The 21,801-nt window shown below is 39.7% G+C and overlaps 1 protein-coding gene across 1 annotated transcript in view; it reads right to left on the minus strand.

The window, feature by feature from the left end:
• Positions 1 to 17,184: 17,184 nt before the first annotated feature.
• The window catches only part of Mrc1 (mannose receptor C-type 1), a 91,907-nt gene continuing 87,290 nt past the window's right edge, over positions 17,185 to 21,801 (minus strand). The window contains exons 27-30 of the mRNA XM_051205643.1: positions 21,230 to 21,343; positions 20,498 to 20,662; positions 19,270 to 19,311; positions 17,185 to 18,235 (exon numbers count right to left, since the gene is read on the minus strand). Coding sequence (XP_051061600.1) covers positions 17,982 to 18,235; positions 19,270 to 19,311; positions 20,498 to 20,662; positions 21,230 to 21,343 — 575 coding nt within the window. The 3' untranslated portion in view covers positions 17,185 to 17,981. The remainder of the gene's footprint in view (positions 18,236 to 19,269; positions 19,312 to 20,497; positions 20,663 to 21,229; positions 21,344 to 21,801) is intronic.

Raw genomic sequence — 21,801 nt, forward strand, 5'->3', positions numbered from 1 at the left:
GCCTTTGAATCTGGTTGTTGCCATGTGCCACCCAACATGTTGGAATAAAACAAAATTTAAAAAACCACTTTTGCTGATTGTATGAATGATGGTGGTCTTTTTTTATGGAGACTTCTCATGGGCACTAACACATTTCCCCATTTTTGTCTAATTAAAAAGGAAGGGTTTTGTTTTTGTTTTTGGTTTTTTGGGGTTTTTTTTTTTTTTTTTTTTTTTTGTATGTTTTTGGTTTTTTGTTTTTCGAGACAGGGTTTCTCTATGGCTTTGGTAGCTATCCTGGAACTAGCTCTTGTACATCAGGCTGTCCTCAATCTCACAGAAATCTGCCTGCCTCTGCCTCCCAAGGGCTGGGATTAAAGGCATGCACCACCACTGCCCAGCAAAAAAAAAAAAAAAGAAGAAGGTTTTAACTTTAACGTAGTAATATTATATACAACAAAACAGTTATTAAATAAAAATTATAGTTACACTATCTAGTCTATTAGTGTTTAGCAAAATTAGAGAAAATATCCTATTATCAATTTTATTTTTGTGACTCTAAAGTTTTACATCTATTTACCTTTCGTCATAATTAAGAAAACCTATAATTATAACTATCAAAGTCCCCAGAATGGTGAAATGTTGCTTAATGACAGAAACATCAGGCTGCCTGGATAATCACCTAGATTCCTCTGCATCCAACTAGAATATCTGTTAGACTTTCCTATGAGGCAGGGAATTTTGAAGGACTATCCTACTTTGAAGGACACTTTTTAAAAGTTCAAGTTCAAATATTGCTAAGAAAGAACGATTCAACACGATACTAATTAAGGTAATGGCATTGATGTGCATTCTACCAAATAAGTTGTTTAAAACTTATTATTCACGAGGTTCAGTCATAGTATAAAAAGTGATACTTCCAGTATCTGAGAAACTATTAGATACAATTTATATTTCTTTCGGCCTTTATGTGTAATGTCCTAGAGCTTAGTGGTAAATACATGTAACCTCAGGCCTTGGAGGAATGCTAAGACAGGAAGATCAAAAATTTAAGACCAATCTGGGATACATGATAAGAATGTAATTAAAAATTATCTCAAAAACACTGAAAATATTTATATAGATTTATATAGATTATATAAAAATTTACATAAATCACAGCTATATTAAATCTTTTATGGTCAAGTACTTGTATGTTAATAAAGTATTAAATATAACTATCTTCTGATGCTTGAAATATATAGCATCTTGTATTTCTTATAGTTCCCAAACTCTGATTTTAAAATGTATATAATTTCACATAATCAGAAAAGTAATTGTCACTTTTTTTCTAGGGAAGACTAAACTAAATCAACAGTTTATTTTCAATAAAACAATTTATTTATTTTAGTATCAAAAGTCTTCCTCTTAAAAAACTTGGTGGGTGCCATAATTTATAAACGTTACGATACTGGTAATTATATTTTGGAATATTATTTCTTATTGTGTGCGGAACTCCACTAGAGTTCAATGTTCTTTGGAACAGAACTTTAAATCTACCTGGCTTTAAATCAGGCCACAATGATAGTAAAATACTGTTGATACTTGATCTGGGTCTTAGAAATAAATATCTGCATGTTTGGAGACAAAGAGTACTGGCTCCAATTAGGACTCAACAAGTACCCTCTGTCCTTATGACACTTTTGATCTGGCACATGTATGACCCCAGTAAATGTGTTCATCATATTCCAATAGTTATCCAAGTTCAATAGTGTCATTCTAGAAAACATACCCCCTTAAGCCCTGTGATAGTTACTATCAATTGTCAATGTGACAAGATCCAGATTACCTAGGAGACAAACTTCTGGTCATGTCTATGATAGATCATCTATAGTGTATTAATTGAATTGGAAAGATCCTAAATGTCGGTGACAGCATTCTGTGAGTTGAGTGCTCGAAGGCATAAAACCACGCAAGTGAGCTGAGCATGAACATTTGTGTCTCTGTTTCCCAACCATGGAAACAGAGTGACCAGCTGCCTCCAGCTTCTACTGTTATACCTCCCACATGAAACATGATGGACTGCACCCCCAAACTGTGAGCTCAGGTAAACTCTTCCTTAAGTGGTAGGTGACTGGTATCTATCAACCCAATGAGACGTAGTCCCTATCTCTTTGATTCCTTCTCTAAGCCACCATCCCTTGCTTCTTTAGGATTCTTTTAAGTTTTCATGCTATTATAGTAGACTAAAATGGCCCATCCTCCCCTCATCTCCTAAACCTATAGGTTTCTATTTCTTTCAAGATCCAGTTCAGGTATCACTTCAAATCATAGCATTTTGTTACAGAACCTACCTCTCCAGCCTTTTGGCCAAGGAAACAAATGCCTGTTAAAATAAGACCACATCAGTATAGTTATCATGGCGAGTCAGGCCCTCTCAACTGTCTAGCAACAGAGAACTAGTTAATTTATGGTACATTTCTCAGTTGATCATTATGCAGCCAACTAACCAAGTCATTTTATATGTACTACTAAAAAATAATTTTAAAAGCTAGCTTATGGGGAAAATAAGGCATATAATTTTGCATTTGTATAAAATAACAATGGGAGGAAGTATATATTGCTTTTTTGCTGTATATAGTTTATATGTATGTAAATGTTACTGTTTTATCCTCTATATTTTCCACAGATATGCTGTACACATGTACATGCACATAGGAGTGTATACATAGGTATGTATGTCCACATATAGTATTGGCAACACTAGAACAAAATATATCAAATTGGCATATTGATTTTTTCCAACTGATACCACTTAAGCTGCTGTAACTTCAGGCAAGGCTACTTGACCTGACTTTCCCTGTGGCAGGAACCACAAAGATTCTTTTGCATGAGATGTCCTTCCCACACCAAAGTTAAAAAATGGCTGTGAACACCAGAGACTATTAATGCGGCTGCAACAGATATAAATAAACAAACTCTGAAGTGGCCCATATCTTCCTCTAGCCTCTAACCCTCCTCCACCCATCTTTTAGTAGCATCCCTAGAATTTACTGCCTACTCCAGTTATTTATTTGGTCTACTCTTCCTTCACAAATTTGTTTTGTTTTGTTTGTTTGTTTGTTTGTTTGTCTGAAAAATGTTAAAGCATACACCCTGCTTTGGTCATATCTTTGGACTCACTCTGCTGTATCCCTGTGCTATAAGAAAAAATTCTGGATCTTTTCTCTTTGCTCCTGACTTTTATATATACATACATACACACATATGTGTGTATGTATGTATGTGTGTGTATAAGAATATATATATGTGTGTGTGTGTGTATATATATATATCTATACACACACATTCTTATTTTACATATGGATCCCAGTTCCCTCTCTCTCCCTCCCATGCCCCCTGACCCCTCCCATCCCAACCCCCCTCCACTCCACAGAGAGGGTTCAGCTCCTGAGTTAAGTGGGTTCCCAAATGTAGCCAGAGAGCTTACACAGAGTTAAAGGTGGAGAGTTGTGCAGGGAACTTCTTCCTCTCTACCCTATAATGTATTATCAATTTGTTCACAATTATGAAGTTAAGGAAGTTGCAGAGACAAGAACAGCAATGGATAGAGCAATTGCAGTAAGACTACTTCTTTGCTGTTGTCTGGGCTGATGATTTTAGAAAAATATAGCAGAAAGCCCTTAGTACCACACTAGCCCCCAGGCCATTCATTTCTTGAGGAGGGAGATGTGAAGGGTGCAGAGAAGCCCACTGAACCCTGATCACCGACCGCACTTCAGGACACTCTTGCTCTTGATGCTGTCTCTGGTTGACACTCTTGCTTGCTTTTGAGTTGTTCTGGCCTTTGGTTTGGCTCCACCTCATAGTCAGTTTCTCTCTATCCTGACCCATCCTTTCTTCCACTATCAGAGAAAAAAAAAACTCACATAGTTAGAAAACTCTGTTCTGCTATCATTTTATGTTTCATTTTATTTTCTTTCAAGGTTATCTTGATTACTTGAGAGCCCTAGCTTGATTACTCAGAGTCCAACCATCAAGACACAAATTCCATCTCTGCTACTTGGGCTATAGTATAAGCTACATATAATCCTGAATTTTCTGTGAGGGTGACTGTCTTAGTCACTATTCTGTTGCTGTGAAGAAACACCATGACACAAACAACTTATTTTAAAAAATGCATTGGCTGGAGAGATGACTCGGTGATTAAGAGTATTGACTTTTCTTCCAGAGGTCCTGAGTTCAATTCTCAGCAACGACATAGTGGCTCACAGCTGCCTGCAGTGAGATCTGGTGCCTTATTCTGTCCTTTAGGGACACATGCAGGCAGAAAACTGTATACATAATAAATAAATCTTAAAAGAAAGAAAAAAAGAAAGAAAGAAAGCATTTAATTGGAAGGTTGCTTACAGTTTCAGAGGCTGAGTTCCAGAACCATAATGGTAAGGGCATGGCAGTGGGAAGGCAGGCATGGTGCTGGAATGATAGCTGAGACCTTGTATCTTATCCCTAAGCTGAAGGTAACCACAGGGATATTGGGCCTGGAGTGGACTTTTGGAATCTCAAAGCTTATCCTTAATGACCCATTACCTCCTAAGCCTTCCTAAACAATCCACCAAGTGGGAAACAACTATTCAAATATATGAGCCTATGGGGGTAGGGCATTTTTCATTTAAGCCACCACAGTAATAATAGAAATTGATCTTTAGGCACAGGGTCAAGCCAGCTCAAATTCAAGCATGGATGAGGAGAGGCTAGTGGATCCTCACCCCAGCAAAGGAGTTTTTGTTAGTTGATAGCTGCTGAAGATGGGAGGGAGAATCAATTTTCTCATTGATCCAGCTCCTAAAAGGAGCTCCAGTAGATGGTCTACATTCATTCACATAAAAATAGCACTAGGAAGACTTTGTGGGTTTAAAAAGAACAAAACAACAACAGTGAAGTTGAAATTGGGAAGGAAAAATGATAAGGGTGATAGGAAAAACTTGGAGTGGAAGGAATGTAGATTTTATTAAGACATTATATGCATGTATGAAATTCTCAAACAATGAAAAAATTAAGGTGAGGCTATCCACTACTTTGTGGGAATCCTTAATGAATTATTTAGGACAAAAATTGGTGGTAATAAAAGTTAAATTGGCTTTGAACTTTATAATAACATAGAACAGTCTATGTGAAATCAAGTGAACCACACAGGTTATGGATGTCCTTGAACAAAATGGTTATCACTAGGTACCAACTGGCATTTAACTACAGCTGTCAAGGGGTCCTTGGAAGTCACATTGGACCCTCAAAGTAGGTCATGCTTTATTCCGGTTCATTAATAGACAGATCTCCAAGAATAAATATATCTCCTGATTTGGACTGCACAGGCTGTCCTCAGAAGAAAGTGGGAACACTGAAAAGGCAGGAGCCACATGCCTCCTGGCATAAAAGTTAAATGTTCAACTCATGACTCTCAGATGGTTGTGAGTACTGTTATGTTGCCCTTGAATTTATCTCTTTCGTACAAGAATTTCCTAACATGGACTTAAAGGATCATCCCTCCTTCCTTCCTTCCTTCCTTCCTTTTTTCTTTCCTTCTTTCCTTCCTCCTTCCCTCCCTCCCTTCTTTCCTTAATTTTCTTTAGTTGCCCAAATTCTCTGTCCAAATTTAAACAAAATTGTATGCATACATATATATAAATATATGCATGTGTATCCATATAGATATATACATGTATATAGAGATGTGTCTATATCAGATATCAGGTAGAAAAAATGAAAAACTGATCCATAACATTATGAAGACTGAGAATTCCAAGACCTCCCTATAAGTTGGGGTGAACTCATTTTCCTCATCCCTTGGTTCTCTCCAGGCCCTCAGTGGACAGGGAAACACCCACTCACAGTGAAAGGTGAACCCCACTGTTGTGTCATCCAGATCTCATCAGGGTTTGGTAACCTGTGCCAGTAATCTCAACACTTGGGAGGCTGAGCAGGACCTACTCTGCTTGTTCTATCAAACAAGGCTCTACCAAGAACTTATTCTCATATGCTGGGAATTTTAGCCTTTATCTCAGCCTATGTGAGATTTCTTGGCAGGGTTCTCTTGGCTAAACCATTCTGCTTCTTGTAAAGGAGCAAGTGTTTTGTAAGCAGTTCTTTGGTATCCTGAGGCTTGGCACTGCATAACGTACTTGCTTGAAGACAGTCCAAAAAAAACACAGTGGCTTGGACCGTCCAAGGATCAGCTTCAGGAAAGGTGACCTGATATAGCCTCTACACTTACAGCTTATTCTTCTCAATTCTGTCTATGTGCAGAGCCCATGTGTTTGTTGCCCTTCAAAGAAGAGATGTGGCTTTTAAATAAAACAAGGACATAACAAAAACAGGAAAGCCATCCACAGTGTAAGGGGGTGTGCAGAGGAGAGCTTGGGCTTCAGCGGCTCAAGCTGGCCATGGTGCTCAGAACCTGTGCCAGATTCCTTGCTATTTGGCAACAGATTCAAGTCAGCTGCTCAGGCTAAGGTTCCAACTGAGTCTGCTTTCTTTGTGTCCTGCAGGTTTTGCCTAGAGGAGGTATACCCTTGCAAAAGTCCAAACAGGAGTCCCACCTGTGATGCAGGTAATAGATACCTGAGACTCATGGCTGACACATTCAGCCATGCTGTTATGCGACTTGGACAGAGGGCTGTGAGCAGAAGTTACAGAGCACATTCGACAAGGAAGCAACTGATCTGAAGGAAGCATTTATTTCATGACCCATTCCCAGTTATGGTCAGGGTGAGCAGAAGGCTCAGTGGGTAAAGAACTTCCCATGCATGTTCCAGGACCTAAGGTCCATTCCCATAATCTACATTCTAAAAGGATAGTACACTCTTGTAATTCTGAGTCTTGGGGGAGGGGGCACAGACAGGAACTTGTTGATCAACCAGAACCAGCCCAGCCTACGTGGTGAGTTCCAGGAATTCCAGGAAAAAAAAAAAGATGGGGAACATCCGACATCCAAGGAACAATACCTATGATAGACCTCTTCAACCTCCACTCCACACGCACAAGTGTGTGTGTGTGTGTGTGTGTGTGTGTGTGTGTGTGTGTGTATCACACCCACACATAACATACATACAAAAGTAATAAAAGTTATAAGACTCAAACTCAGGAACACAAAAGCACAGATGGAGTTAGTCCATCTCGCTGTTCAGAGAACTGCCCAGGGGGTCAAACCTTACCAACCAAATAAATGCTTCTAGTCTAAGGAGCAGGTTACTACAGAATGCCAACCCTTTCCCGCTGGACACTTAAAATCCTCCTTTGCCCCACCAGTGTAGGAGGCAGGACCTCTGACTTTGGAATCAATCACTAGGGTGGTATAAGGACTGTATAGAAGCCTATGAGGCTACATGCTACTACTGCCCCTGGCACTTGAAGAGCACCCAATCAGTTACTATATTATAACAAGTGGTACCATTATCCTCACACATTTGAAGAGAGGCAGAATTTCCTTCACAATGTGTATTCGCCTTTCTAAGAAGTTGTGCTTTCAACTTCTGCCTTTCTCTTTTTTAAGAGAGAATAAAGCTGTGATGTGTTCATTTTGCGTTCTCGATGCACAAGTTCCTGCTTCCTTCCTTTTAGAAGATGAATGAACTCTGACCCAAGGAATCTGACATTCTCTTGAGGTCAGCATCACAATGGGGACACACTTTACCCTAATCATCAATAAGGTAGAGATGGGGCTCCTTTTACAGAGATGTAAGTTCTGTCACAGAACTACAGTATACCTGACCATTCCTAATGGTGCTGATGACAGGGACCTGGGGACACTATGACAGCAGGAAAGTGAAGAAGCTCAAGGAAGACATGTCATGCTACTAGCTTTCTATCACTATACCGTACTACCCGAGACTATTACTTTATAAAGAGGAAAAAGTTACCAAGTGTGGTACCTCATGTTTGTAATCCCAATACTCAGGTGCAGAGACATAAGGACCATGAAAATTGGAGGACATAATAAGCTACATAAAAGTACTGGAATAGTCTGGGTTATACAAGGCCATGTCTTAAAATGAGATGGGGGTGGGTTGGGGAGACACAGAGGAAAATGAAGGGAAACAAAGGAAAAATGGAAGGAAGGAAAGACATTATTTTTGATCATGATGTTAGAGACTCCAGCCTATGAATAAGTGGACCCATTTTGTGGGGTGCTGTTCTATCTATGTGAAGAGACACCATGACCAAGACAGCACTTTTTTTTGATAATATTTTTATTTAAATTTGAAACAAACTTGTTTTGCATGTCAATCCCAGTTCCCTCACTCTCCCATCCTCCCCTGACCCCATAACCCCCATCTCATCCCCTTTTTGCTCCCCAGGGAGGGTGAGGCCTTCCATGACAGATATTCAAAGTCTGTCATATTATTTGGAGCATGGCCTAGGCCCTCCCTCATGTGTCTAGACTGAGAGAGTATCCCTCCATGAGGAATGGGCTCCCAAAGTCCATTCATATACTAGGGACAAATACTGACTGCCAAGTCCTCCTATGTTCAGGGAGTCTAGATTGTTCCTATGCTGGTTTCCCAGCTATTAGACTGGGGTCCATGAGCTTCCTTTTGTTCAGGTCAGAAGTTTATGTGGGTTTCTCTAGCCTGGTCTTAACCCTTTGCTCATCATTCCTCCCTCTCTGCAACTGGATTCCAAGAGTTCGGCTCAGTGTTTAGCTGTGGGTTTAGCAGTTCTGCTTCCATCAGCTACTGGATGAAGGCTCTAGGATGCCATATAAGGTAGTCATCAATCTCATTATTGGAGAATGGCATTTAAGGTAGCCTCTCCACTATTGTTTAGATTGTTAGTTGGGGTCATACTTGTAGGTCTCTAGACATTTCCTTAGTGCCAGATTTCTCTTTAGGCCTATAATGGCTCCCTCTATTATGAAGGAGAGCATTTACTTAGAAGTTTGCTTATAGTTTCAGAGGGTAGTCGATTATCATCATAGCAGTACACAAGTGGCCATGGTGCTGGAGTAGCTGAGAGCACTATATCCTGATCCACACAGGCACAGAGAATCTGGACCTGCCATCAGCTTTTGAAGATTCAAAGCCCCCCCCTCCCCCGCCAGTGACACACTTCTTCTAATAAGGCCACACCTCCTAATCCTTGTAATCCTTTCAAACAGCTCCACTCCTTGATGACTAAGCATTTAAATGTATGAGCCTACAGGGGGCATTCTTAGTTAAGGCAACATATGTGGAAGGGGTCTATGGCAGAACAAAACCACTTTTAAAGAGTCAGAGAAAAAAAGATGAAGGGGCAGTGACGGGGGGCGGGGGAGGGGGACGTCCCACAATTGCTCAAGAATATTCTTTTAAGTACCAAGGAGTTTTCACAAGGTATTATCTCCCAAAATTTCCCATTTCCTAATAATGCTATTCTGGGACCAGGACTGGGGACCATTTATGACCCAACCTATGTCAAGAACAGGAGCTAAATTTAGTACCTGTAATTCCTGACAGGGAAAAATGTTGATCTATATGCTCTTGGGCTGTGCCCTTGGGTTATGCAAGATTTCTAAAAAATTAAAGAAATATTATTTTGAACCAACATGATTTCAAACAGAGTGTCAAATTGACAAACTAAGGGCGACCTTCCCAAGAAGCTGACTGAAATGCAGATTCCAGGGCTCTGGCCAAGGTAATTCCAAGGTTCCAAGCACGGACTCAAAGAAAGGGGAACTTTAAACAGGCTCCCAGGGCTCTAGTGTACAGCAAGGTTGGAGATCCTCCACCATTACCACCAAAAACATGCACCAAGGACAGGGGAGTATGGGCTCTCTTGTCCTTATAGAAGTAAATAAATACACATTATTTCAAATAAATGAAATCTTAAAACCAGCAAGGAAAAGACAGGTAGTTACAAAAAGTTCATTAACATCCCCAGGGTACTAATCAGACCCCAAGAAGAAAGCTGTGTGACTGAGACTTTCCACTGAGCACTCAGACCTAGCTCAAGATCAATAATTATTGCCAAACAAAATTAGCAGCACTCAGTGTCTCAAGCCAAGAAAGGAAACTTCCTTATGTTCCTGCCACCTTCTCTTAAAGGAACTTACAGGTGGGGTGCCCTTCTAATAACAACATTGCTATTTACAGAATGCCAAAGAACTAATACCAAAACAAGCATTCCTGGTAGTTCATAGTGTGGTTTGGCTAAAATTTCCCACTAAAACCACCTCCTCCTGATGTTCTTTTATGATAACATTTATTGAGACTTAACCAAAAACAATATTTTAAGGCCATTTTCTTATGTGATATTTGGGTATGACGTGTATTCTTTATGAAAAACCAGAAACATGCAAAAGGCAATATTATATGATAATTTTTGTTCAAAGCCCATCTTCAATGAAAATTGGTTATTTTTCTGGGCAGCCATGCTACACTAAGAAACACCCTGATCTTCTTGTATCTGTGAGAGAGATCAATACATTCACTCTTAAGGAATTCAGAGCAACCATGAATGGTTAGGAATAATTTACACTCTCAGATAGAACTATTGAATGTTATTTCTTTCTAGTTGAGGCCATTCATGCTGCTGTAATAGAAGTAGGTAACTTAAAGAACAGAACTACTTACTTTACCCACAGTTCTCCAGAAGAAGTCCACATTCAAAGTACTAGCATACTGCTGGAGAGAGGAAGGCTCAGTGTCCTTGTCTGGTAGAAGATTTAAGGACATAAGATCTGAATGTGTGTGATGACTTCTTCCTACGAAATGCAATCACAACTCCAAAGCAGGAATCCCTGACATACCCCCACCAAACAGCCCACCTGTAGACACTAGCCTATTCACCTTGTCTGCACCTGTGGCATAGACCATGCCCATTGGGGGTGGAGACAAGGCTGGATGTTACCTGGAGGAACTAAGTCTGAGGAGGGGGCTGGGAGAGCTCTCTTGCTTGCAGCACAGGAACAGGAGTACATACAGAGGCATCCTTGAGACCAGGAACCTGCTGGTGTTCATCTATGTTGTAAGTTATTTCTCCCTGAATAAACATCTATTCAGCCTATTTGTTTCTCCTGATCCTTATTAAACATCAATACTAGCCCATTAACTAATAGGTTCCGTTACTGCTGTCGAGTGTGAACCAAACTATGGAATGCCAATTAAGCACTCATTACCCAGAACTATCTGGAATTTTTCTTTTGCCAGAGTGCAATCTCAGATGTCATCCTCAGGAATGTCATCTGCCACCTTAGAAGAATCCTCTCTCACTGACCTGGAGATCACTGATTAGGCTAAACTGACTGACCATTGAGCCTTGGGATTACAACTGTGTACCACCATGCTGACCTTTTGATCTGGGGATCTGGTAATCAAGCTTGGATCTTCATACTTTCCAGGCACAAACTTAATCAACTCACACACATACATACACTCACACACACACACACACCTTAACTGAGAGTTTCATTTGTTCCTTGAGTCCTACTCCCAGATTCTGATCTAAGAGGTCAGAAGTGAAGGCCAGGTAATTACAACCACAACATCACACACTTGTTTAATGAAACTGGCTCTCCCTGAGATCTCAGCTGAGAAATTCTCACTAAAGTAGTCTGTTACTCTCTTGCAGTGCCTTTGGTAGGTCACACAAGCAGATCCTGACTCCAAACACAGGAGTGAAGGAGGGGTTATAATGAGTTCGCTACATACAACATAAATGATAAATGGGTGTTTTATTGGGGAACAACTTACACAAATAATAAAGAATCGTCACAACCTTCCTGCTCCAGAAGATGCAGTTTCTCTGCCCTCCCATCCCATCTGACAGGAGATGAGAGAGGGTGGGGGAGGGGGAAAAGGAGAGAGAGAGAAAGGGAGAGGGAGAGGAAGAGGCAGAAAAAGCCCTAGCAAGCCAGAGCCTTCCCCATGCTTCTTTACCTTTTAGTTCCTCTGCACCTGAAGCCATGCTCAAAAGGGTGTGGCCACTAACACAAATTCACTGGCAAGGAAATGCTACTAAACAGGAGTGTGCTCTGAATTCAGGGGGTGGAAGGAATGGGAAGGAAGAATAGGAAGGAAGCCCATCAGCGTCTACAGCAAAATCCTGGTCCAACTGTCCTCTTCACATCCCTCTCCCTTACTGCTCAAGGCCTCTCATCCAGCAGCTATCTCAAACTTCACCTCTGCCATCACCTTCCCCTGAGGCACTCGCCACTCTAAGACCCTCTTCAGGTGTATATTCAAATGGCTTCACCCAGACACTGTTCCTGGCATTCTATTTTAAACCCACTGGCTTGCATAGGTCTCTTCCAAGAACCTAGCAGGGATTTCACATAGTTGTGAGATTTTTTTTGTTGCTGTTATTGTTATTGTTTTGTTGTTGTCATTGTTGTTGTTGGTGGTGGTGGTGGTAGCTGTGGGGAGAGGGAAGAGTCTTATTCTATAGCCAAGCCTTGTCTTAGACTCACAGTCTTTCTTCCTCAGCCTGGAATGCATCACTATGCCTGGTTCCTATGATCATGTTTTTAAAATAAAGAATTTATAAGCTATTTTTTACCAAAAAACTTTTTTTTAGAGATAGCATTTATCTTTGTAGCCAGAACGTCCTGATGCTCACTGTGTAGCCCAGATACATTTCAACTCACAAGAGATTAGTCAGCCTAAGCCTCCCAAGCTTTGTGTTAACAAGCATGCACCACCACACCCCAAATTATAATTGCCTTAGATTCTTCATTTCAACTGCCCCCTATCATCTTCCTCTTGTACTGAGTAGTGATGGATGACCTTGAACTTTTGGGGGAATCAAGGCAAACAGACATTGAGATTGGAATAAATTTATGTGGCTGTGTGTTATAAGCACTTTCCCAACAGCCTGATGCCACAGCCTCATCAGACCCAAAATAACACAGAGAGACATGGGGTGGATATCTCACTACAGCTGTGAATATAAAAGAGATATGTAAGTATCCAACCATGGATACAAAACCTAGAGGGAACTGGCAATGATGGTAAATTCCTGATTTCCTAGCACTTGGGAGGCAAAGACTAGAGGATAAGTGTTCACGAACAGCCTAGGAAATCCATTTCTCAAAGAAAGAAGAGAAAGACAAGGGAAGGTAACATGAAATATTAGCAGTGTGAGTGAGACAAAGGCTGTCCTTTGTCATGTCCAACCATGACAGAATAGCTAAGTACATTTAGGTGGACAAGCCAGGTCATCAGGAAAAGAGGACCATGGGAGAACTGTTTTCCTTTTTAGGTTGACTGTGGGAAAAGAATGCTTAAGATTCTTCTGGCTGTGCTGGCTTCCCAGCTATCAGTCTGGGACCCCTTAGCTCCTCCTTGTTCAGGTCAGCTGTCTCTATGTGTTTCTGCAGCCTGGTCTTGTCCTCTCCATCTGCATCTGGGTTCTAGTTCGACTCAGTGTTTATGTATGGGTGTTTGCTTCTGTTTCCAACAGGTATTAGATGAGGGCTTCATGGATAACTTAGTTGTTAATCTCACTATTCAGGGAAGGGCATTTATGGTAGCCTTTCCAAGGAAGCTCAAATTGCTAGTTGGCAGCAGTCTTGTAGTTCTCTAGACCTTTCTTTGTGTTCAATTTTATCTTCAAACCAATATTGGCTCCCTCTTTTATGTTCTCTCTCTCTCTCTCTCTCTCTCTCTCTCTCTCTCTCTCTCTCTCTCTCTCCTCTCCTGTCTTCTATTCCTACTGGGACTCAATCTTCCTAGTCGCACATGTTTTCCTCTCCTCCCCCTCACTTTCTCCTACTTCTCTCTACATTCACTGCCCACCCCCCTCCACTTTCCCTGTGCTCTGAGGGACTTGTCCCTTCCTGGTTCTGTGAGGGACTTTATATGAATCTCTTAGAATACACCTTGTATCCTAGTTCCTCTGGTGGAATGAATTATAGTCTGGTGATCCTTTGCTCTAGGTCTAAAATCCATATATGAGTGAGTACATACTATGTTCCTCTTTTTATGACTGGGTTACCTCATTCAGAATGGTTTCTTCAAGTGCCATCCACTTGCCTGCGAATTTCAAGATACTATTATTTTTTCTGCAGAGTAGTATTCCATTGTTTTGATGTGCCACATCTTCATTATCCATTCTTCAGTTGAGGGGCATCTAGGTCGCTTCCAGGTTCTTGCTATTACAAATACCGCTGCTATGAACATAGCTGAACAGATGTCTTTGTTTCATGGATGTGGATCATTTGGGTATATGCCTAAGAGGGGGATTGCTGGGTCCTGTGGTAAACTAATTCCCATTTTCCTGAGGAACCACCATACTGATCTCCAAAATGGCTGTACGAGTTTGCACTCCCACCAGCAGTGGAGGAGTGTTCCCCTTTCTCTACATCCTCTCCAGCATGAGTTGTCATTGGTGCTTCTAATTTTAGCCATTCTGGCAGGAGTAAGATGGTATCTCAAAGTTGTTTTGATTTGCATTTCCCTCATAGCTAAGGATGTTGAGCACTTTCTTAAGTATCTTTCAGCCTTTTTGATTTCCTCTATTGAGAATTCTTTCTTCAGTTCTGTACCCCATTTTTAATAGGGTTATTTGGTGTTTTGTTGACTAGTTTCTTGAGTTCTTTGTATATTTTGGAGATCAGCCCTTTGTCAGATATTGGATTGGTGAAAATCTTTTCCCAGTCTGTGGGCTGCCGTTTGGTCTTGTCCACTGTGTTCTTTGCCTTACAGAAACTTCTAAATTTGAAGAGGTCCCATTTATTAATTGTCGATCTCAGTGTCTGTGATACTGGAGTTATGTTCAGGAAGCAGTCTCCTATACCAATTTGTTCTCAGGCCCCTCTAAATATGGGTCTCAGCCAGAAGGACTAAGCAGTCTAAGGGACTTCAGACAGTGGAGCCAGGATTATCCCTGGTGCACAAAGGGACCTTGCGAACTCATCCCCCATGGAGGGATAACTGCCTTAATCTAGAGATAGGAGCCCTAGTCCCTACTTCACAGGACCTGTCAGATCTACATGACCCCAACTGGATGGCATTCCCTACATATGAAATTGGGGTGGGGGGATGGGAGGGAAGGGTGGTTAGGGTGCATGTGAGAGGGCAGAGAGGGTAAAAGGGAGGGAGGGAAGGAAGGAGGGAGGGAAAAAGGGAAGGGGAACTGGGATCAACATGTAAAATAATAAATTAAAAAAAAAAAAAGGTTCTTTTGGCTGCTGAACAGAAGTGAAAATCAGAAGCTAGTATATGGCCAGTGAGGGGATCAAGAGCTTACAAACAGCTAATGTCAAGGACAACTTCCAGTTAAAAAACATGTACACACAGAAAACCCTTGATACCATCCCCAAACATAAGTGAATGAGGAAGAAGATGCAGAGATTCCTTTTCTGCTCAGTACCTCCTCTCGAATGCACCTCTGATGAACTAGTGCAGTCTTGGATGGGTACCTGCATGCACATGACTTACCTGTTTGGTTCTGTGCTCACGGGGAGGATGTGTAAGTGTGAAATGCAATGTTCAGCAGGTCTGTCAAGCATAAGTCATTCCTTGAAATGACAGTACTTATGGGTCCATGGCAAATGCTGTTTTTGTAGTACAAAGTATTTTCTATGGAAATATAACCCTAAATTACAATGAAACGACTTGCATAAAAACACTGGAAGCCATGCTCACTTGTGTATTTCCTTTGTCTTGTACTTGCTGTTCTTTTATCTCAAGGAGGGTGGGTGGGACAGGGACATATATACACAGAGAAATGAATCACCTTCATATCATTTCCCGACCACTGATTTGACACTGCTGCCATTATTTCTGTTGGAATATTCTCAATCTGATATGTTTATTTTTTACAAAGAAAATGAAAAGCAGTTTCCTGTCTATTACTTGATATGTAGAAGGGAACCAATTGTGCCACACATTATTTCCCACAATTTCCCACATCTCAATTCCTGTTTCCTTCTCTGTGTCACATGTGCAAGCTCGGGTACTGGCAACTTCTCTATCACACCCCTATTCAGTCTCTTGCTTCTTAACCTTTTTAAAATTATGGGCTTTCTTGAAAACATAATTACTCTGACCTCAAATAAAAGCCCCCACACACATATGCACACAAACCCACAAAATTCTAGTTGGTTGTGGTGGTACATAGCTATACTTCCAGAATCAGAGAGATTGAAGCTAGAGGACTCCAGCAATCTGAGTCCAGCTTAGGCTACAGAGTGAGTTTAAAGCCTGCCCAGACTGCATAGCAAGGCTCTACTTCAAAAAGCCACAGAAACAAAGAAAGGAAAGGACAGAACACATTTAGGACAAAGAGGCAAGCCTTGGCTGAAAAATGGTTGTGCATGAACGATCCCTTAAGCAAGTGAAAGCTTGAGGCTGGTTGTGCTAACACATTCAGCACTGCAGAAGCAATGGCACAAAGACTAAGAACTGAAGGCCAGGCCAGAAAGGTATCTCCAAAAATAAAGGCACTTGCACCAAGATTACCAAGGCTGACAGTCTGAGTTTGATCCCTATAATCCACGTGGTGGAAGGAGAGAACCTACTACCATAAATGTCCTCTGACTTCCATATATGTGCCTGTGGCTCATGGGTGAATGGGCACACATGCACACATACATATACACATACAAGAAATTAAAAAATGGAAAGAAAACAAATTGAGAATTTGGGGCTGGAAAGATGGCTCAGTGATTAAGAGCAAGTAGTGTTCTTCCAGATGTTTGGTTCCCAGCACCCATGTCAAGGGACTCCAGGAGTGGAGAATTTGATACACTTTTCTAGAATCCATAGGTACACACACACACGTACAAACAAATCTTTACAAGTTAAAAAAGAATTTGAAGATGTCCTGGGCTACATAGTTAGACTTTGTCTCTATAACAAATAAGCAAACAAACACAAGAAGAATCTGTAGGGTAACTGTGGGAAATTTGAAACCTACAAAATATTTCACAATTAACATAGAACTTTATCTAAGTCAATATATTTTTAAATAAAAAGAAATAACTAAAGGGAAACAGGGTTGTTTTGATTTCTCATTCCCAACAGTTGTGTCTTTGATTGCTAGAATTTCATCACTATTAAAATGGAAGATCTTAGATGACTGTGTAGCTGTTACAAAGGAATTCATCTTCCACAGTATTCAGCAAGAGATGCGTTTAAGGTAGTATTTCTCTACAAATAGTTCACTTTTTTTAACAGCCAAATGTAAAGTAACTAAATTGTTTATCCAAGCAAATTTATACTTAACAAGATCACAACAATCTATTAAAAATAGATGTCATCTTTAATGTTTATTTCACATTAATCATATTAATTAGATAATAAATAATATTATTTATTATCTAAATACATCCAGTTATGCAAATTTACAGGTTTTTTTTTCACATAGTCACCTTCCTGATATACATACAACAGGACACAGAATACATTTTTGCAACATTCAACCTGTCAGAACTTTCCTGGAACAAACAAGATTCTCAGTAGCTTTATTATTTAACATGTGGATAAATACAATTCTCAATAATTAGCATGAATCAAGACCACTGACAAAGAAAATAAGTACACTCTTATTCCATCTGGGTTATGTGCACTTGTTTGTTTTAACATGGTCTTCTAATTGTTTAATTACTATTTGGTGCACAATTTCTGGGAGGTCCTTAGAATACCCCAAGTGGCTTAGGTAGTTATTTCTAGAGCTCTTGAAATTGGCAGAGTTGAAATGAGAGGCCTACCACCAATGTAGCCATGTTGAGATTGTAGTGCTATGTACTCACCTAGGTATTTTCAAAAGTGGTAATCAACATTGTTACCCCTCTTTAAAAAAGAAAGGAAGGAAGGAAGAAAAAAGAAAGAAAGGAAGGAAGGAAGGAAGGAAGGAAGGAAGGAAGGAAGGAAGGAAGGAAGGAAGAAAGGAAGACCTTGCCAGACTAGAAAATGAGCAATTGTTGTTTCCATGAGGCAAAGAAAAAAGGTACTGATTTAAAAGAAACAATCACACTGAAGTAACAAACTGAAAACTTTAGTTAAAACTTCATGAAATTAAAATATAAGACAGTTGCATTAATGGTACTAGATAACTGCATTCTCATTTTGTTCAATGTTGCCCATGAGATCTTTCGTGTCACTTGTTCCTGGACTCTGATGACTATCAAAGTAGAGAGTGTTTTCAAAGGTAGCCTCTTGAGGTATGTGCAGCACTCGCCTCTTCTTATAAAGGAAATAAGCAGCAACACCTGCACCCATTAGGATTAGAAGGACCACAATGACCACCCCGGCTGATCTGGAAGCCCCTTTGGGTTGAGGATCCATCTTCCTCTGGTCAGCTATAGACAAATCAAATGATTAGCAAACAAGTGGAGTGGGGCAGAGGTTTGATGCTATGGAAAACAGTACAGCTGCTCTTGCTGGGGAGCTGTGATGCATGAATGTTCTTTCAAATGGCACTCCTCACAAGAACTTAGTGTAACACTGAGGACACTTTAACATGTTCAGATAGTGATTTAGTTGTTAGACGATTTCATCTCTATTTGTAATGCTGAAGTAGTTCATCAGTTGAAGTTGACACATATACCTCATATTAAAATACTTGAAAAATGGCTAGAGGGGAGTCTCAGTGGTAGGTACACTTAATGTTCTTCCAGAAAACCATAGTTGATTCCCAGCACCCACCTCATACAGCTGACAACTGCCTGTAACTCTAGCTCCAAGAGATCTAAGGGTTTCTCTAGCTCTTCCAGGAATCTATACATATGTGGCAGCCCACCTCTCTCTATCTCTATCTCTCTCACACACAGAGACAAACAGACACACAGACACAGAGAGATGCATATATACATACAAATATACATTACTAAGAAAGAAAAACATTTTAAAATGAATAATAATTTAAAGCTGCTTACAAACATATTTACAGACAGTAAGTAAAATGGTGGTAGTGGTTATAGCAATTATAAACAAAATCTTAAAACTAGGGTAAAATAATAATGAAAATATGAACTCCTGAATTAATTAATAAACAAGTGTCATTCATGAGATTAATAAGGTATTTAGAGGCAAGCCATCAATCTCACTTTGAGTTTCTTTAGAAAGACCTTGAAGGAAATGTCTTCCATGGGATCTCACAAGGAAATATTTTATAATAACAGAATAACATTTTCAAGAAATTTAAAGATAAAAATACTAATATGACTCCAAATCTACTTTTCCTAAACATCATAAAATGTAGATTGAGGCCTAATAACAATGGTGAGCACAAGCCATTCCAATAAAAGTGAAGGAGAAGGAGGGATAGTATACCTTTTTTTAAAAGCTGAATCATATTACTAATGGTGACCTTGAGGTTTCATAATGATCTTACCTTTTGTTGTAATGGATGAATGTGTAGTTACAAGATCAGCAACTGTTTGAAAGAAGGAAAATAAATAGTGTAAAAATCCATAATCACTACATGTAGATAAATTGTATTCAGTCAGAGATGAATGGCATCTTCCATTGTTAACTATGATGTGATGTTACGGAACGTGACAGGACGTGACATGACATGGGAGCATGCATGCATGCTGTGTATCTGTACCTTCAGCTCTCTACTACCTACATAGACACCTGCCTATCTACCTGTCCAGCTCCCCCATCTTTCTCTATGTCTTTCTATGCAACTTCAACATCCTATTCCTATGTGACAAGTTTGAATGCATTAGAAGATTTGAAAACATGGTCCTTCAAGTTTTATTTGAGCATTAGTACATCCAAACAGCTACAAAATCCACTTGTAACTGAAGTATTCTAGGCTAGGCATTTTGAAATTGGCACACCAAAGATTAAAGTGTTACAAGACTTTTGAATGAAAAGTAAAACAAAACACCAACATTGGTCTCAAGGCTGTAACCAAAGGGTGTAGAATCCTAAAGCAGAGTTATAAACTAAAAGTCTATTCAGTTCTAAAACAATAAGACCTATTGAAACAAAACTATTTTATCCAGTTGTTGGCTTACTTACTTGATTGACTGATTACAGTCATAGGAATCCAAGTCTGGGTCTTACCCATGCCACGCAAGTGATCTACCACTGACCTATGCCCCAGGCCTCCTAATTCATTTATTTCAGGTTCCAACTAATAATTTTCTTTTGAGAAAGATAATACATAGGGTAGAAAGGTATAAGAATGTCACTGAAGTCCCATCAGCAGCACACAGAGATTTACCAGCTGTTTTTCCTGTTATATTCTACCATTCAGTTACAGACTGAGGCTGAGTTGGTTTCACATGGTTTAAGCCTCTGGCTTCTGCACTACTGACAGTTTTCCCCCTTCCCCTAGCTTGGTAACATTGTGGAGATGGGCTGTTCAGATGGTTGGCAACTTAGCAAAGCATTATAAATGTGTCAACAAACCAGATTAAGCAGAGAGTTAGTACCTCTCACTCAAAGCTACTGGTGGAGACTGATACTCATGGTAGGATAGATTCTCACCAATAATGGGAAAGCTGCCAAAGGGGCTACAACCACCCTAATCCTTTGCCTTCATGTTACAGTTGGAAAGAAATGGCAGTCTGGGAACATATTACCATACTATAAAATTTTTAACTTACTTTTTGGCATTTTGCAAATAAATCCTTTGTAGGAAGTACAGTGGATGTTATTCCAAAACCCAGAAGATGAAGATAAAACTACACAATCATTCCGTTCGCCAGAAGGATCGCCCGTGTTCCAGTTGACAAAAGAAACGGGATTATTGTTCAACCAAAGCCACTTCCCTGGTCATCAAAAAAAACCAACAAAAACACAAGTTAAAAACAAACCTTCCTAAGCCCCTCCTCAGCACAAAATGTATAAACCTATTATTTTACACTAGAACCAATGGTTTCTGCAGGTTGATTCCTTCCAGGAATTCCTTCCAGGCAATACCTTCCAGGAATTATTAAAGGGACAAAACAAAATAAAAAAAAAAAAGAAACAAACAAACAAAAAAAAACCATGAATATGCTTGTTAGATTGCTTTAGTTGAAAATGTATTTCTACTTAATGGAAAAATTTATACTTACCTTTCTCTAAAATTTTTATTATGGCAAAAGAAAGGGAAATTGTTCTCTGAGAATTCTTTAACTAACTTAACTACAATTTGAGAGTTTTTCAATTAACAACTTCCAGGGTTAGACATTTAAACTTTTGGCTATTGCAAATAAAAGTATGATTTTAACTTTTCACACTAACCACAGATTGACCATTATTTAAGGCAAGAGTCTCTGGATCTAAAACACTGTTTCATATGCAATACTTTTAAAATATTAGCTATTAAATAATAATTGCTTTGTGAGAGTTACCTTCAACATTTCGGAACATGCCTATCCAAAAATTGGTTTTACTTTTAAGAGGTTCAACACGATATGACAGAAAACTGGATTCAGCAGCAGTTTCGATGGAAGCCAGGGAGGCACCTACAAAATATAAGATAAGGATGATGATGAGGAGGAGAGTAGCTTAAATTATTCCTAGAAACAGTCCTGATGTTAGGAACAACAAATGCTAGCCTGAGCTTCACTCAAGACACAGTATATTATAGGAGTGTTAATTCAATGCCATGCATAGAATTATTCAAAAAGGAAAAGGAAAGCTTAACACCAGTCAGTCCACATACAACATCAATCGTTAGCTTTAATAGTACAATCCTACAGCGTAGTAATAACTAATACATTTTAAACAACAATAACAGATAGTTTACTTTGGACCTTAAAATCATTCTTCTATTAAGTCTTACAAGGCTGTACAGTTGTTAACCCATTTTATAGATAAGAACAGTAAAGCACACACTGAAATAATTCATTGCTTTGGGTCCCACAGCTTGCTGAGCACAGAATCATGCGGTGACCCAGGCATCCTGAACCTAAAGAGAAAA

The sequence above is a fragment of the Phodopus roborovskii genome, unplaced genomic scaffold (genome assembly GCF_943737965.1).
Source record: "Phodopus roborovskii unplaced genomic scaffold, PHOROB, whole genome shotgun sequence".
Classification (NCBI taxonomy): Eukaryota; Metazoa; Chordata; class Mammalia; order Rodentia; family Cricetidae; genus Phodopus; species Phodopus roborovskii.